The 14,239-nt window shown below is 59.5% G+C and overlaps 4 protein-coding genes across 4 annotated transcripts; all 4 read right to left on the bottom strand.

Annotated features, from left to right (window-relative positions):
• Positions 1–458: 458 nt before the first annotated feature.
• Positions 459–2,273, bottom strand: LPMP_161040 (hypothetical protein; the record flags this gene model as incomplete). Its single annotated transcript, XM_010699329.1, has 1 exon — positions 459–2,273. The coding sequence occupies one exon, from the start codon at positions 2,271–2,273 to the stop codon at positions 459–461; it is 1,815 nt and encodes a 604-aa protein (XP_010697631.1).
• Positions 2,274–6,087: 3,814 nt separating this feature from the next.
• LPMP_161030 (hypothetical protein) lies at positions 6,088–7,617 on the bottom strand (the record flags this gene model as incomplete). Its single annotated transcript, XM_010699328.1, has 1 exon — positions 6,088–7,617. The coding sequence occupies one exon, from the start codon at positions 7,615–7,617 to the stop codon at positions 6,088–6,090; it is 1,530 nt and encodes a 509-aa protein (XP_010697630.1).
• An 888-nt stretch (positions 7,618–8,505) lies between these two features.
• On the bottom strand, positions 8,506–8,826 carry UFM1 (ubiquitin fold modifier protein, putative; the record flags this gene model as incomplete). The annotated part of the gene is made up of 1 exon (XM_010699327.1): positions 8,506–8,826. One exon carries the CDS (start codon positions 8,824–8,826, stop codon positions 8,506–8,508), a length of 321 nt encoding a protein of 106 aa, XP_010697629.1.
• An 889-nt stretch (positions 8,827–9,715) lies between these two features.
• LPMP_161010 (hypothetical protein) lies at positions 9,716–12,652 on the bottom strand (the record flags this gene model as incomplete). The annotated part of the gene is made up of 1 exon (XM_010699326.1): positions 9,716–12,652. One exon carries the CDS (start codon positions 12,650–12,652, stop codon positions 9,716–9,718), a length of 2,937 nt encoding a protein of 978 aa, XP_010697628.1.
• Positions 12,653–14,239: the final 1,587 nt, after the last annotated feature.

Here is a 14,239-nt window from a genome sequence, read left to right as displayed (position 1 = left end):
TGGCGGAGGAGGGCGCCAGTGTACTTGGATGTGGAAAAGAAAGAGGACGAGAATAAAAGAGAGCAAGATCGACGGAGTGAGCGGCTTCCTGCCCTGAAGTCTCACACTCCGCCTCAGCTTCCTCTCCTCATGCAGGGGGGGGGGGCAGGGTACTTGCGAGTGGGTTCCTCCTGTGCGTGTATGTGTACTCTACTCACTCCACTCCCGTGCCTCACTCTCTCCCCCCTCTGCACAGATGCGGAGAGCACCTGCGTTCTCTCCATTCTTTAGTCGTCACCACAACCCCGCCCCCTCACCGCCACCACTCCAGGGCCCCCACCCTCTTCAACTATGAATACTAAAACAATGGCGACAGAAGCCAAAATAAAAGAGAGAGAGAGAGCGCGAGACTCCACGCACTCCTCCGCTCGCGCGCCCCTTCCCTCCCTCGACACTGGGGTGGGGCGGCGCGCGCCTCATCACAGCTGAGGCATGCTGCGGTACACCACACCCTGCTCTACCTTGTTGCGTCTTGGCAGGTACGGAAGAGAGTTGCCGACGAGATTGCGCGTCTTTGAACTAGACTCCGCGCTGTCATCGAGCACCTCCATCTGTGAACGCCGCTGCTGATAGCCTGACACTGATGCGGAACTCAGGGTGTGTGGCGACGGCGGAGAGAACGCAGCAGCAGGACCAGCCCAACGACCATCCACGGAATGCCCCTCCTCGGTCATGGCACACGTTGGCATTGGCACCAGTTGCACTGTGACGGGAGGCAACATCACCGAAGTGACCGTGTTCGTTGACACCCACGTGTACGTCGTCCTGTTCTGGAAAGCGCGCGGGTTGTGCTTCGATCGCCTCTTTTTATTGTCCCACCTGGAAAGCCGCCTGGCGTCTCCCTCGACGAGCATCGGCGGCTGCAACGTCGACACGTTAGCCGCCTCCCATTGGACACCCCTGGTGAAGCGCTGGCATGGATGCGGAAGTAGAGGAGCCGACTCCTCCACTGGCAACGCCGCACGCTGGGGTGGGTAAGTTTGCTGCGCCTTCGATGAAGACGGAGAAAGTCTGTGGTATGATGGCTCACCCTCGGTGCCATCATCATGGCTACGATACGCACCGTCCTCCCTGCCCCTCCACTCCTCGCCACCGGCGGCCTCGTCGCCATCCCACTCATCGAGAGCGTCCTCCCAACCAGCTGCGCCATCGCCGTCATGGAAGCCCTCGCCTTCATGTACTTCGCCATTGTGATCGTTGCCGATGGTGCCACTCGGGCCTCCGTTGGCGCCAGCCACGGGCAGTCGTTCATACCGTTGCGCCGTCACCGGCAGAACCCCCTGGATGAACTGCGGGTGGCTGCTCTCTACATTGTACTCCCTGGCTCTGGGGTCATATACGCCTTGGCGCTCAGCTGTAGCAGCATCCCCACAGCCGTCATGCCCTGAGTGCCAGCGCGCGCCGCCATCACTGCTAAGCCTGTGAGAGTTCGAAGCTGGGGAGTGGCCAGGCTGACGTTTCTCGCGCTCCGCCCGGGTGTCAGAGGTGAAGGGGCGGCGACTGCTGTTCTCCGCCGATGGCTGCCACGATGACGAGTACTCGTGCGGTTGTCCTTTGGGATGCTGCGGTGGCGGCCGCTTAGAGTGGTAGCGGGCGTCATCGTGCGCCTCGCGGTCGTAGGCAGCACCGGCTCCATCACCGCTGTCGCTGTATTCGCCCTCGACGCCGTGCAGGCCCGACAATGAAGTGTCCCACTCCTCCTCCTCAGCCCCGCGACCAGGTGAAGGGTGATCCCTAGAAAAGGTTCCTCGGCAAACAGCACCAGGCAGGGCCGGCGGCGATTGTGCTGCGCGCGCCTGGCAGCGCGGCTGCGGGTCACGCCCCACGTTGTACGGCCCCGTATGATAGGGCCCACCATCTGCGGCAGAAGGTGACGGAGGTGCGACACCCGCCGACCGAAGTGACTGCGCCGCTGGGACGGTGGCATCGCCACGGCTGTCAGACCCGATCTGACGCCGCGCACTGCGATCATATGCCACGGCATCACCATTGCCGAGATCCTGGGGCCCGTATCCTTTCAGGTTGTACTCGATGTAGTCCGGTTCAGCGAGACTGAAGGTCTCAAACTGCGGCTGCACACGGCGGCGGCACCGTGTAAGCTGCACCAGCCCCTGCAGCAGCCTAATGTTCTCCCATGTCGGCTGGGAGGAGACGGACTCAGTCGTTACCGAGGTCACCTCAACTGGAGTTCCGTGTTGGTTTGAAACCGGTGGCGGTGGTGGTGGTGGCGGCATCGGATGATAAGAGGGGTGGTGCGAAGCACGCTGTGTCGGCAAAACGACGATAAGCGTCAGTGTGAAAGAGTGAGCACGTGTGAGACGCACTACTATGCCCTCGGTAGAAACGGCGGCACTACGCAACTTCTCATGTGAGCAAACACTGGCAGGGAGAGGAGGAAGGAGCAGGAAGAGGCGGCAGAGGAGACGAGGGGAAGGGAAGGCAAGTGATGTCCACGTCAGTTTAGCAGGCAATCTGTGGGTCGTGCAAGTGAGTGTTCGTCCCTCGCAGGCGCTTGCACACGAAGACTTGGGTTGGAAAAAAAAAAGGACACCGATGCGCGTTCCGCGTAAGCGCATGTGTTCCTCCCCTCCCAGCGCATCAGCACTCCCAGTAGTACTTAGTCGCTTTTATAGGTAGAGGAATGGGTGTGCGTAGGGGATCGACAGTGAAGTGTCTGCGCCTCATGTAAACGCTGCTGCTGCTGCTGATGCGGACGCGCTTCTCCGATGCATCGTTTTTTTTTCGCTTCGTGTTCTCGCCTTATGACGCCGCCCAAAACAGAAAAAATAATTCGGCGGCCGGTGGCTGACTTCTTCCAACATCGTCGCGAGGGTCCACTGATGCGGCAACGATCCAGAGGCCACAGCCGTGGTGCGGAGGGGGGTGGGGTAGGGCAGCGGGAAGAAGCAGGACGGGTCAAGTCTAGAAGAAGAAGAGGGGCTGCGGACCGTGAGGCACACGTACGTGTGCGAGTACAGACCCCCCACCACCACCCCCTCGCCAGCGCGAGAGAGGGGAGAGAAAGAGCGCCATGGTGAGCGACACAAGGAGTTGTGCAATGGAGAGAAGAGACAAGGAAGCGTGGCAAAGCGCATTGGTGTGCACGCATGAGTGCGGCTGCATAGACGTTGTGTGTATGTAAGAACGAGGAGGGAGTGGGCAAGAGGTTCGCGCCTCTGTGCCTACGGATCAGCGTAACGACGCATGTGCATCGACACCTCTCCCTCCTCCGCTTGTCCAACTCACCTACACTCCGTACTGCTCCTCCAAGACACAGTGAACAGAGAAGTAGCCCAAAGCGCTCAGCGCACACACACACCTCTCTACAACAGCTCCCCACTCGGTCACAACAAGATATCGACGTCCACGACGACAAGGGAACGGCAGAGTGTTGTTCGCCGCGGGCAGCGGTGCGTCTCGTGGGCACCAATGCGGCAGCACTGACACCAGAAGCACAGCCTTGCTCGCAGTGGTACCCGCGCTCGCCCGTCTCATCCGTCTCTGCGACGACTTATTTGTTCGACGGCGCCACGGGATTAGGCGAGTGCGGGTGGCTGCTGCGCTGGCAGCGGGAGGGCTAAAGATGGCATCCTGTGCGGTGGGGACTGGCTTGTTAGCATCACTGCGAATGCGGTGCTCTTCCACCTTTGAAAGTTTCGCATACGCTTCATTACCGCCGTCTCCCTAATCGGGGGTACATCGCGGATGGCAGTGGAGGCAGAATAAGAAGAGTCAGGTGGAACCGCCATCCACCGGGCACGGTGGACCCAGTGAAGAACGATGATGACTGAGACCCAAAGTCTGCAGCATACAATACTGAAGATCAGGACCCCCTCGTATGGATGATGCAGACACTAGCAGAACGTGTGGCTAGCGTGCGTAGGCGGCCCGGGTGGAGTCTGAACGTCGGCAGCTCCGGCGAGACTATCGGCGTCACGCTCGAAGTGGGAGGTAATCAGCAGAGGTGCATGGTAGTGCCGATAGTGGTGATGGTGATGGTGTGGGCCTTGGTTATTCTTGGGAAAGGCTCCAGGGGGAGAGAGTGCGATGCTCAAGTAATAGTCGCCCAAGTGCAGCCGACGCACCTCCCCCAAGTTCAGCAACTCGGTCGCGGAGGCGTAGGTACTGGTGCTGCTGGCTGCCGTGGCTATGTCTGGGAGTGAAAACAAGCTGAAAGTGGCAGCCGGAGATGTCTCCTTAATTGTCGCTGTCAGGGGAAGCAGAAGCTCCAGCACATCCAGTGACGGACGAGCTTATCGGGCAGCATCGCCGCCTTTGGGTACTGAAGGAGCAGTGTAAGGAGAACAGTCGACTTGATTTGGCTGTTGCAGCGACTCCAGTGGCGACACAAAGACGTGCGAGATGCTCACCTGCAATGCATCCGAGGCACAGACCAGCAAGCGGCTCTACACCACCCAAACAGCCGAGGGGGGAAAATCCAGTATGGAAGACGCATGTGGTGGGGAATAAGAGAGCACCTAAAAACTTGAGTGCGAAGGGCTGCAAGCGGTAATGGGTGAGGGAATGAGGTGCGGTAATGGATAAGCATCCTGGTGAGGTACTCCGCTTCTACTTGTGTGTTGACTTGTTGGCGCTTGTCGAGGCCGGGGACGGAGATAGAGGGAGAAGAGATGCCTGTTTCCTCCTACTACCACGGCGGCGGCACTCACACCGGCAACGACGGCTAGTGTTGTTCAGGCATCTTCGCACATGTATAACAGAGCGCAGAGGTGGGCACCATTAGTTTAAACGTCGGTCTGTCTGCGTGCGTGAACGCGTGTGTGTGTGTAGGGAGATGCAGCTGCCCAAGTGCAGGCAAGAGGTGGGAAGGCAGTGATAACAAGATGGAGTGAAAGAAGGAAACTACGGAGGTGGCGGCCACACGCTCACACCCTGCACTGTTGTACACACACACACACACTATTTCTCTCTTCCCCCTTTCGTGTGTGTACAACGGTGCAGAGTGTGAGCGTGGAGCGGGGGCTGAGGTGCCCCCATAGAGTCGATTGTGAATGACCTTTCCGAGCTTGATAGTACACACACACACACACACACACACACACACGAGCACATAAAGAGACAGAGAGGGGCATGGAAGCGTGGCGATACGCCGCCGCTGCATCCACCATATTTTGTGCTCCTCCTCGCCCTTCTACGCTGGAGGAGTAACACACAGTGTTGACGAAAGGGGAAGTAGAAGAGAAAGCGGCACTGTGTGAGGGCGAGGAGGGTGGAGAGCGCACACACGTCAGAGGATCGTTTGCGTGTGTGCGTCTCTGGGAAAGAAGGGAAACACTCATGCGCACCTCCCCTGTTCTCCACAGTGTGTAGAGAGTTGGGCATGTTGGAGCTGCTCTGTGTCGCCCCCTTACTGCTGGTGTCCAAGTGAATGCGGGCATACCACGCAGACACGCACATGCGCACACGCGAGCAAACGCCCTCCTCGTCTAACAGACAGCATGACAAGGGTGCCGCCAGCACATGACTCGACTGGCTTCCTCTTTGTATTCTCGCCTGAGTCTATGAATGGGGAGGAGGAGGAGGGGGGCAGAGGCGTGAACAGAGGAGAGAGCGCGGAGTTGAGAGGATGGACGGGGGTGGAGAAGTGAAGGAAAGCGAGGTGGGACAGGTAATCCGATGGAAAGCAGCTGTGTGTGCAGAACTGCGAGTTCTCGTCATCGGTCCCATTATCCACCGAAACAGGACTCAACCCTCTCCCCCCATCGTTCTCCCTCTCGGTGGGGATACATGTCCGTCCTCCACTCCCGTGCGATCACGCTCCACAGAAGTGTGTCCATTGGCGGCCACACCGTCTTTCACTCTCCGCTATGGTGTGGCAGCAAGCCGTCTCACTTCCCTACACAGAGAGAGAAGCCCACGCCTGCGACAGCTGCGCATGCAGGAATATTCATGAACCCCACCACACAGCGTAGCCACACGAGAAGATGGAGATTTACGCGAAGTAGCGCCACTGAGGGGTGGAAAAGAGACCAACAAGGAAGCAAAGCAGGTCCAGCGTACACTAAGGTTCAGGAGACTTGGCCATCGCTAGCGCTCCGGGGCGGGGGCTAACATGTAGTCGAGCACCTCCTTGGGGCCCATCAAGATGCTGCGGAAGAGTCCTGGTCGGTAGTAGTAGTAGTCATCACCGCCAGGACCGCCGCCGTAGCTACCACCTCCTCGCCCTCCACGGCTGTCCCTGCCGCGCCCCTCACGCCCGCCACCGCTGCTGCGGCCCTCATACTCGCCATCCCTCAGGGAGGAGAAGCCAGGAATGTGCCTCTTCACGGCGCGGTAGACGAGGAAGCTGCACACGCCGACCACAGCGAGCTGCACAGTGAGCTGGCCAACACTGCGGTAATACCTCTGAAGGCGGTGCTGCACCCGTGCACGGATCGCACCCGGGGTCCAGTCGTACCAAGCGGGCGGCGTGTAGTCGTAGCAGTCGTCACCGACCCTCGCCCGTGCATGCGCTTTCGCTTTCTCCTCGCGCTTTTTCTCCTCTCCTTCCACCTCCACCTGCCGCATGCCGTCGCCAAGCAGCGCGCCGAGAGAGCGGAACTGGTCAGCATTCAACGCGCTGTAGTTAATATCGATCTGGTACTGCTGATAGCTACTCTGGTTCGCGTCCACACCGCCCCAGCCGGCCGGTGGACGCGGCACGGCGTTTGTCAGCTGGTTCAGCAGCTGACGCTGCAGTAGGTCGACGCCGTAAAGGAACTGCGCCTCTGTGATGAGCACGAGCTCGCCTGGCTCTCGCCCTACGTGCACGGCGAAGCACTGCTCGACGTACTTTCGGCCGAAGATCGAGTCGGTCTTGCAGATGCTGCGGTACTTGAACACGGCCCAGGCACTGTAGTCGCGATACTTGACGAGGTAGTAGTCCTCCTCCTGAAGGGACTGCAGACTCGCTCGCATGGTGGCTTTGAAGACACGGGTGGCAATGCTGAGCTGCTGTGGTGCCGACCCCGGACGCCGAGACAACGGCGAGGACGATGCCAGGTTGGGGTAGAAGTTATTCGGTCTAGTGGATCCCCCAGCACTGCTACCGCCGACACTCACGTCCATTCCACTGTCCTCATAGTAGTCACCGTCGTCGCCGAGCGCCGCGTCCATGTTCTGGAGGGCCATGGCAGCCTTGGAGAGACGGAACATGTTGTGGCTGAGGTCGATGTTGCACCCAGTGCATGTGGAAAAGTTGAACTGCAGCTCCGGGAGTGGGCGGCTCTGCAGCAGCACGTGCGACTTGTTTGCCGAGCCACGCCGATCGAGGTACTCCAACAGACCCATTTCCCCCTTGCCTGGGTTCGGTACCCAAAAAGTTTGACTGACGTCGTAGCCGGAGATGAGGGTGGAGAAGAAGCCGTGCCCGCTACTGCCGCGGTCGCCGCTACTGCCCGCACTCGGCGTCACCCCGTCGCCGAAGTTGGCGGCTGTGCGTGCCCGCACAATGATGGGGTTGCCGGCTGCTGCCATAGCGCGCGCAGTGCCGTTGTTTGGCTGCTGTGGCACAACCTCCTCGCCCTTGGTGGTGGCCCGCACCACGACAGCCTGGCTCCATTGCGAGGAGAGCGCCATTTCGGCACCCGACACCGATGCGCTCACACACACACACACACACACGTAGCGTACACAGCGAGTATGAAGATGGAGTCGAGTGGAAAAAGGTGAGGCCTTAGCGCGAGTTGGATGCGCGTGAGTGAGAAGCGAAGGAAAGAGAGAGGGGCAGGGAGAGGGACGTGTGCGTCGACACGGCTGCGCACGAGCACTCAATTAACGTCTAACAATATATAAGCACCAGCACATGCAAAAATGCTGAGACGCGCACTGACGTACGTGGCGTAAAAGCGAATCCCAGAGGTGAGGGGAGAGGAGGATGAGAGGCGTCGTCGTGTCCGTAACTCTGTAGAGGAATACCCGTCTGTGTGTATGTGTGTATGTGTGTGGGTGTGTGCGTGTGTGTCCCTCGAAGGTACGTGAAGGGGCGGAGCGAGAGAGAGAGAGAGAGAAAGCGAAGAGCCTTCCAACTCCTTTTGATGGTGAGCTCGCAGGTGTGTGCATGGTTGTGTGGAGAACAAGGAAAGCAAAAGAGAGAAACACAGAGGAGAGTGGCATGCGACTACGCCATACGCATAGGGATTGGTGTCCGACAAAGCCCACGAAGCTGTGGGGTAACACACGCACAGGCACACACGTACGCCAACAAAAGCGAGAGGGATCAAGCACACCTCTATTTTGCTTTGCTTAAGAGATCCCCGCCAAAACCACAGCGCACGCGCATACCTCTACGCACAGGTGCTTCGCGTGCGTTCAAGTCGGAACGCCCAGTTAGCGCACTAGACAGAGACAGACAGAGAGGGAGAAGGAGAGAGAGAGAAGAGCGCAGCGAGAAAGGCGATGTGCTTCCCGTTCGCCTTGGTACAACATACAGAGGCACAGCATCATTCGCCACCCACCTCTGGCGCCTCAGGAGACGGACACAAGGGTGCCACCGACACGATCGCGCGGAATCAGCCGGATCTCCTGGCCATATTTCATGAACACCGTACCGGCCGTCTGCGCGGGGTGAATCCCTGTGCCGTCCTTGGTGGTCGCAGCCATGGAGTCGACGGAAGCAATGCCGAACTCCTCGGCGGCAAAGCGCAATACCGCCGTGAGAGGGGCCTCCTCGGCAATGCTGATCACACGGAACGGCTGGCTGCGCTCAGAGGTGAGGATGACACGGAAGGTTACTTTGCTGCCACTCGGCGCTTCCGCGGAAGCGCCTGTTTCACTTGCACCCTTCATGGTGAAGAAGTAAACAAACTCACTTGTTGCTGAGTTGCTCTTGATGATACTGCGAGGGCGGGTGTCGCGTAGAGGTGTACGCAGGTGAGAGAGTAAAGAGCTGAAATGTAGGAAAAGGGGAACCAGAGAAAACACGAGTCGTGCAAAAATGGGGGAGGACTACGGGCAACAGCACTGCTGCGTGTGTACGTACAGTGAGGGGACGGGGTAAGATGAGCGCAACACATGAACGACTGCCGCGGTAATGAGTGTACGGGCGTCACCGTTGCACAGATGACGGCAAAGGAGTGACACATTACGGAGAAAGGGGGGAGAGGACGAGAGAGAGAGAGTCACGGCGTGTGTGTGTGGGGGGGGGGGGGGGGGGTTGCGTGACTACCAGACGCCCTCCCGCGTGAAGTGGCGGGGGCCGTCACTTCAGCCAAATGTGAGAGCACCCATCTGCCCTCCTCTGCCCACTCCGCTTGTTTTGCGGTTGTTTGCCTTTGCCCCCTCTCGTCATGCAGCCACACAAGCTGGTTGGAGGGGCCATACACGCAGTTACATCAGCCTCGTGAGGCCACCATGCTGACGGCAGCCGGGGCCTCTATGTAGGTGTGGGGGTGAGTGTGTAGGTACACCTCAGTGCTTCTCCGCGCGTCTGCCTGTATGCCCCTGTGGGCTGAGTGTAAGTGCTTCACTGGCGCCGCCTACATCAACGGAAAGAGAGGCCACTAGCCCGAGCAACACCTCTTCTTCCCAGATAATTGTAAAGGATGAGGAGGAGCAGACGAGTGTGGAGAGCTACGATGGCCAGGGTGTGCGGACAGGCTCTCTCGCTCAAGCAGCCTTCAGTGCCACCGCCCCTTCACCCCTCCCTCCAGCTTGTCTCCTCTTTTTCGTGCAGCCCCTAACCAGCGGCTTTCACCGGTGGTCGCCACTCCACCCACCGCACCTCCGCGCCCATGTCCTCGTACGCCTCCACAGGTAGCGGGTACGTCACGAGCAGGTCACTCTCAGACGCGCCGTTCACCCAGTGCACCGCCTTCGCGTCCGCGTCCTCGCGCGACACCACAAGCACCACGTCGCGCTCCGACGGCCCAACAGCAACGGCGCGGAAGTCCTCCAGCGACAGCGTCTGCGCAGGCGCCGCGAGCGCTGTGGGCACAGCTCGTACATCGCGTAACGGCGTGGCTGGCGTCCGCGCGTCCACCACGAACCCGCGCACACGCAGCCCAGCACCGCCGCCGCCGCACGTCGCCGGCAGCTCCACGCCACCAGCGCCGACCTCGTCAGCACCATCCAGCACGCGTCGCGCAAGGGCTGCCAGAGACTCGCCTCTTCGCGACTGCCTAACAGTAACATGTGTAGCGTAGGTGCAGGCAACAGTAGCCATGGCGCTCTGCTGCGCATACCGCAAGTCCTGTCGCACCTCAGCCATGGTAGCGTCCACCTCACCGAAACCATACCGCTGCACCTGCACATGTACACCGCCGCGGTGGTGCCCCGCGAACGCAAGCGCAAGGCTCCGCACAAGCGGGCACACGCCCTCCTCGTACGACACCACACACACCACCGGCAGCGCCATCAGGTCGCCAAACAGCCTCGACAGGTCAGCGTTGCCCCCGGGGCTGCTTTCTAAGAAGAGAGGCGTAGGGAACAAGTCGTGCAAGAAGGCACGCAACTGATCGGCTGCCTTGGGCGTCGTGAGGCCGGCGTTCACGTTAAAGAAGAGCGGCTTCGCTTCGTGCACTTGTCGAATGAATTCAGCGTTGGCGCGCAGATCGTCAGAGAACTTGCCGAAAAGATATTCACTCTTCTCAGGGCCCACGAGCATTGTAGCAGGAGCGCAGCCATCGCAGTTGTTTAGCTCAATGGGCGCTACACTGATCCGCTTCTCCACCATTGACACGCCAGGCGTATGCTTGGGTGGAGGATGAGAGGACGCCTCCATATTTTGCGGTCCGTTTCCCACGCCAGCCGTGCCGTTCGTCTCTAGCTCTGTGGGTATCGGTGTGGCTGACAATGGCACCGCTCGCCATTTCCGCTCCTTCAGTTGCTGTCGAAGGGTGAGGTAGGCAGGAAAGCGCGGCGACGCCTGCCACGGACGCGCCATGATGAAGGCGTTGTAGAGAAACGGCACATAAAGATCGGTAGCACTACGCAAAGGACGCAGGAACATCGACTGTGCGAACTCGCGCTGGTACCGCAGTGCAAGGTATCGCAGCATGTTCGTGCAGTATACATACGGTGCATGCGCCGCGTAGAAGTGCGGCCGCAACGTGCCAAACGTGGGACGGCTGTACGCGGCGACGACATCGGCGACTGTGTCGACGCGAGACACCGCAATGCTGCGCGGTGGAGAGGTCTCAGCGTAGTCTAGCATGATCCACATTGCGTTCCTTGGGTCAGGTCCCTTGACCGCTGGCAGGGGCTCTTTGCCCTCCCCCACCACCTCAACGTCCCACTGTGTGAGGGCGCCGTCCTGTTGCTGCCACAACCGCACAACTGCAGATGGCACCTCATCTTCATGTTGCAGGTCCAACTCGTCCGTGACGAAGAAGTTCGTGTTCAAGACCCCCTCCGCCCACGTCGACAAACTCTCATTGCCGGTGCTTGCGCCAGCAATCGCCCCTGACTCCGTCCGCACGATCGTGCCGCCGTACTCGTTGAAGAGGTCCGTGATCGCGACGTCGCGGTTCACAAAGTAGTCGTCGTTCATGTACACGTGCACGGCCGTCATGTTGCGCACGCGCCACAGCTGCTGCTCTATAGTATTTGTGTTCACGGTTAGCCTCGCGTGTGTCGGCATCACAGCGTCCTGGTGCACCGTCGTCACGCGCAGGTGCGTCCCGCTCGACCGCAGCGCCTGCACGCGCGCGTCGCCGCACAGCCCGGCAAGGAAGTTCTTCGCGCCGTCCACCCACGTCGGGTGGTGCCCGGGCGACACCACCACCACGCGGCCGCGGTGCCACCGCACGTGCTGCTCCAGGCTGCGCAGGCTGTGCCGCAGCTCGTCCGTCTCGCGATCACGGTTCGTTACTGTAGTCGGAGCGCGACTAGCCACCATCTCCATCACCTCCGCATTCGTCTTGGCGCGATGCATGGGAGTCGTGCAAACCTCTGCCGTTCCCTTGCCGTCCATCACAACACCGTTCAGTGCAAGCTGAATCTCAACACTCCGCATGTACGCGCCACAAGCAGTGAGTGCTATCCGACGGTAGACGTGGTTCGCCTCCGTGCCATTGACAAACATATAGAGAAACAGCATCTCCTCGTACCGGCTCAGCAGGCGCGCTGCGAGTCGCTGCCGTCGCTCCGTCGCCTCAGTCTTATTCATCCCGGCGCCGCTGCCGTCATCGACAACCGACTCTGTCAACAGCGCCTCTGGGGGTCGCACGGTGAGCCCCCACAGCCGCTCTGGCTCGCGCGGGTGAGAATTGCCTTGCACCACCGCGGAGAATTCCCTCTTGTTCCACTCTCTCAGCCACTCAACCACATACGCCTGTGTCCATGGATGGTCCCACGTGAACGCAATGACGAGGACCACGATGAGGGCCAGCGTAATGAGCAGCAGCACGAGCAGAGCCGCCACCGCACACCACAGCACATAGCGCTTCTTCAGCCAGCGGTACCACCGTCGCATATGCTGCCATCGCAGTGCACAACATGACAAGCAGCGGCAGTTGCTTGTCCTCGAAGACACCGACTGATGCAACAATGTGGGCGCATGCCGAGACGGACTCCTTAGGCGACGAGTGTCGAGGATCGAGACGGCAACACTGTCGGAATCACACGCCGCAGAGAGGGTATTGCCATGTGACCCCCGCAACCGAAGAAAGCGCATTATGAGTGAGCAAGCCGCCTACAGAGTATTCCAAGGGGAAAGGAATTAACGAGTGAGAGTGTGTCCGACGCGTGAGAAAAAGCTGGGTGACGGTTGTAACTAGGCAGAGATATCACCTTAGAAGTGGGCGTATACTCGCTAAACATGTCGGGCTGAAATAACTGCATCCAATCCACATCCACAGCTACGCTGATCAGAGAAGAAGACGACAGAGCAGGCAAGCACATGCAAGAGTCGTGTACGAGTGTCCTCTTCGTCGGTACCCCTAACCTTTACCAGAGAATATGTGTGGTAGTGGGGAGAGGGGGGAGGGCGGAAGAGGAGCAGAAAAAGGGGGCATGCACGGGATTCACTGAACTCACAGGGGGAACGATAGTACGCCACCCCTCTCTCACGTCATCAGCAGCGCCACTGGAAAGGGACACAACGCAAAGCGCTACACATTCGCCAGCAGGCGCTACAACACATACACACAAAAAAAAAATACTGAGTAACAAACGAAGCGTTGCGTGGGTGTGCGGAAGGAGGCAAAGAAGTCCACCTCGGGTGTCGTGGCCATCGAGACTCTGTGACAGAACTCCGCCCCAGCCCAGAATCCGGAATAAGGACAGACCACGGGAACAGTGAAAGAAAATGGGGAGAGAAGAGGACGAAGAGGCATAGAGACCGAGTGAGCCACCAACACACGCACGCACACACGCAGGCACACTCAGAGGTGCGCTGCCTACACAGAAACGATCAAGAAATCAGCCAATGTGCTCAGCACCAGCTCCGCTCCTGCTGCTGCCCCTTCCCCCCCCCCCACCCCCTCACACAGACGTGTCGAGGAAAGGCTGAAGGCAGTAAAGAAGACGTGGTGGTGGCCCACTGGGATACTTACCCAGCGCACCTCCACTCCCTCTGCACACACGCACACAGAAACACCGAGCCTCTCCTTTTCGTCGGCCACGCCAAAGACAGAAGTGCGGGAAGGCACGTTCATTTCAGTCTTGAGAGCTCCCGACAAAGGGCCCGCAGCAGCACATACGAAGGCGAGAAACAAACCCCGAACTACGATATGCCACACTACCTGCAAAACCAAAAAAAATAGGGTAGGGCGGGTGGATGTGCGCCCGCTCGTCGACGTGCCGCTTTCCATCAGCACCACCCCGCCCCTACCATTCCAGTCCATCGCAACGCAGGCAACAGAAGAATGCACAAGAGCACACGAGCACCGCCTCACGACTTGTACTGTAACAGAGAAGGAAAGAAAAGCGCGCCGCCATCACCGCCCGTAGCCTTTGCCGCAGCCACAGGCACGCCTCGTCTGCCCAGGCTCGCCTTGCTCACGGGCCTCCACTCTCCTCGCTGTCGCTTCTTCCACAGTCAACACGCCGTCACAGCAGTCTGTAGAACAGAGACGCAACACAAGAGAAGAGAGACAAGTCCGCTTCCATCTGAGCCCACGACGCGTTTACTTCAATACACCGACGAAATGGCACCTAAAGGCCCTCGTAGAACACTCGTGACAAAGACCCATCAATCCAGCGGCACCACCAGCACTGCCCCACAACCTGTCGCGCTCGCCTCCTCGTCTCTACGGCCTCG

Source organism: Leishmania panamensis (genome assembly GCF_000755165.1).
Source record: "Leishmania panamensis strain MHOM/PA/94/PSC-1 chromosome 16 sequence".
Classification (NCBI taxonomy): domain Eukaryota; phylum Euglenozoa; class Kinetoplastea; order Trypanosomatida; family Trypanosomatidae; genus Leishmania; species Leishmania panamensis.
Note: the sequence above shows the minus strand (reverse complement) of the source record. Positions and strands in the feature narration are given on the sequence as shown.